Below are 1,899 nucleotides of genomic sequence, written 5' to 3'. Positions count from 1 at the left end.
CCTGTGGTGACGCTTGTGCAGGTAAGGTCGTTGGGACGGTTAGAATTTTTGTTTTGTTTCTTTTCTTTCCTTTTATATGGGGGGGGGGGAGGGTGATTTTTGTTGTTGTTGTGGCTGTTATTGTTTTTCTTTTCGTATTATTTGCGTGTTTTTTTTTTGGGTGTTTTTTTTTTTTTTTTTTTTTTTTTTTTTTTTGACAGGAAAATTTTATACATTCTGCGGGTTTTTTTTTATATATATTCAATTGTTTCTTAGATTTTGTGTTAATCTTTTTTTTTTCTATTCCTCATTTTTGTTTTTATTTCTAATTTCTGATGTTATTTTAATATTTTGTAATTATTTTCACTGATAACGTTGTCGAAAGTGGACCGGATATCCACGAGCGAAGATATACTATATCATATTATCCTCTTACATGTAGCCGTCTTTGGTAGACTAAAAACTCCCAACGTGCAGTGACTTTGGCCGATGACGTCATTAATCCTCATAGATGTTGATTGGCTGGTGAATGCACTGCCAGGCATAGGGCGAGTTAGGGAAAAACTATCGAACAGCTCATTCCACACAGTGCACTCAAGTATCAACAGTAACATCACAGCACAAATGACTGCTCAAAACTTGTCCAGATTCACTGTAATTTCATGGGCTTTATATGAGTATGTTTAATTAACTCCAGTCCCTTTACAAAATTTATCTTACATTTTATAATATTCATTGCTATCAAAGCCATATTACATGTTGAAACTTTATTCAGACACGTTATTGAAAACAATTGAGAAATCTTGTGTTTGAGAGGAAATGTTACCAGATCTTTCCAGTGTTTATCAACAACGGAAATAATATCGGTGTCCACGATTGATTTATTTCATCCTTGATACAGAAATATCTAGACATATAATTAACACCTTTCCGTAGTGAAATATAAGCACGGCTGGGTTTCTCTGGTGAAAAAAATAAGCACAATAGAAAGGAGATGGGCCTTTAGTAACGACTTCCAGGCTTGTTTTCGAGCTAAAGGGGCGGAGTTTAAGCGATGACGTAACATTGCACGACACTTTGCCGAAAATCTGAACGGCTCTCCCAAGCGTTGGAAAAAAATCAACGCGTTGGTATTTTCCTTGATCTACCAAAGACGGCAATAAAATAAAGGTGATGATGATGATGATAACACACTACAACAAAAAATTGTAGGACACATGAGCAGGCAAGTAGCATGTGTCGATAACATATAATGACGAGTATCTTCTGTGTTTCCTTTTCGTTTTTTTTTTTTTTTTTCATTTCCATTCACTTTATTCATGATAACCACTATCTTCTATATAGTTCCTTTTTTTCATTTCCATTCACTGGATTTGATCTATAACACATGATAACCACTATCTTGAATACAATTTTCAGATCTTTAAAATCATCTTCATTCACAATATCCTTTTTTCCCCTTTTTATTCTCTCTCTCTTATATATTGTCCTCTTCTCACTAGAACGGAGAGATACGATTCCAGCGGCTGCCTACGTCCTGAACACACCCGGTTGCGCCATACCTGGCTTCAGTCCGGATCACTCTAGCATTGCGAAGTATAAGGTCAAGGAACGGATTCAGGTATGAGGGAGAGAACTGAGGGAAGGGGGGGGGGGGGGAGGTAACTGCATGTGCAAAAACGCACTTGCATTCATGCACACACACACACACACACACACACACACACACACACACACACACACACACACAGAGAGAGAGAGAGAGAGAGAGAGAGAGAGAGAGAGAGAGAGAGAGAGAGAGGGAGAGAGTATTGAATAATGCCAATAAACATTTACCGAGTCTTCTTTGCATTTAGCACCAAACCGTGATGAAGACATTTTCTATAGTATCTGCGAATAAAAGCTGAGCACCATCTGCAC

At 37.5% G+C, this 1,899-nt stretch overlaps 1 protein-coding gene across 3 annotated transcripts in view; it reads left to right on the top strand.

The window, feature by feature from the left end:
• LOC125040694 overlaps positions 1–1,899 on the top strand; it is a gene marked incomplete at its 5' end in the record, with an annotated part of 16,299 nt that continues 14,400 nt past the window's right edge. For all 3 annotated transcript variants that reach the window (XM_047635381.1, XM_047635382.1, XM_047635384.1), the window contains 2 exon segments: positions 1–21; positions 1,482–1,600. In XM_047635381.1, the coding sequence (XP_047491337.1) occupies positions 1–21; positions 1,482–1,600 (140 nt within the window).

The sequence above is a fragment of the Penaeus chinensis genome, chromosome 29 (assembly GCF_019202785.1).
Source record: "Penaeus chinensis breed Huanghai No. 1 chromosome 29, ASM1920278v2, whole genome shotgun sequence".
NCBI classification, from domain to species: domain Eukaryota; kingdom Metazoa; phylum Arthropoda; class Malacostraca; order Decapoda; family Penaeidae; genus Penaeus; species Penaeus chinensis.
The sequence above is the reverse complement of the archived record's forward strand: the minus strand, read 5'-3'. Positions and strand labels throughout refer to the sequence as shown.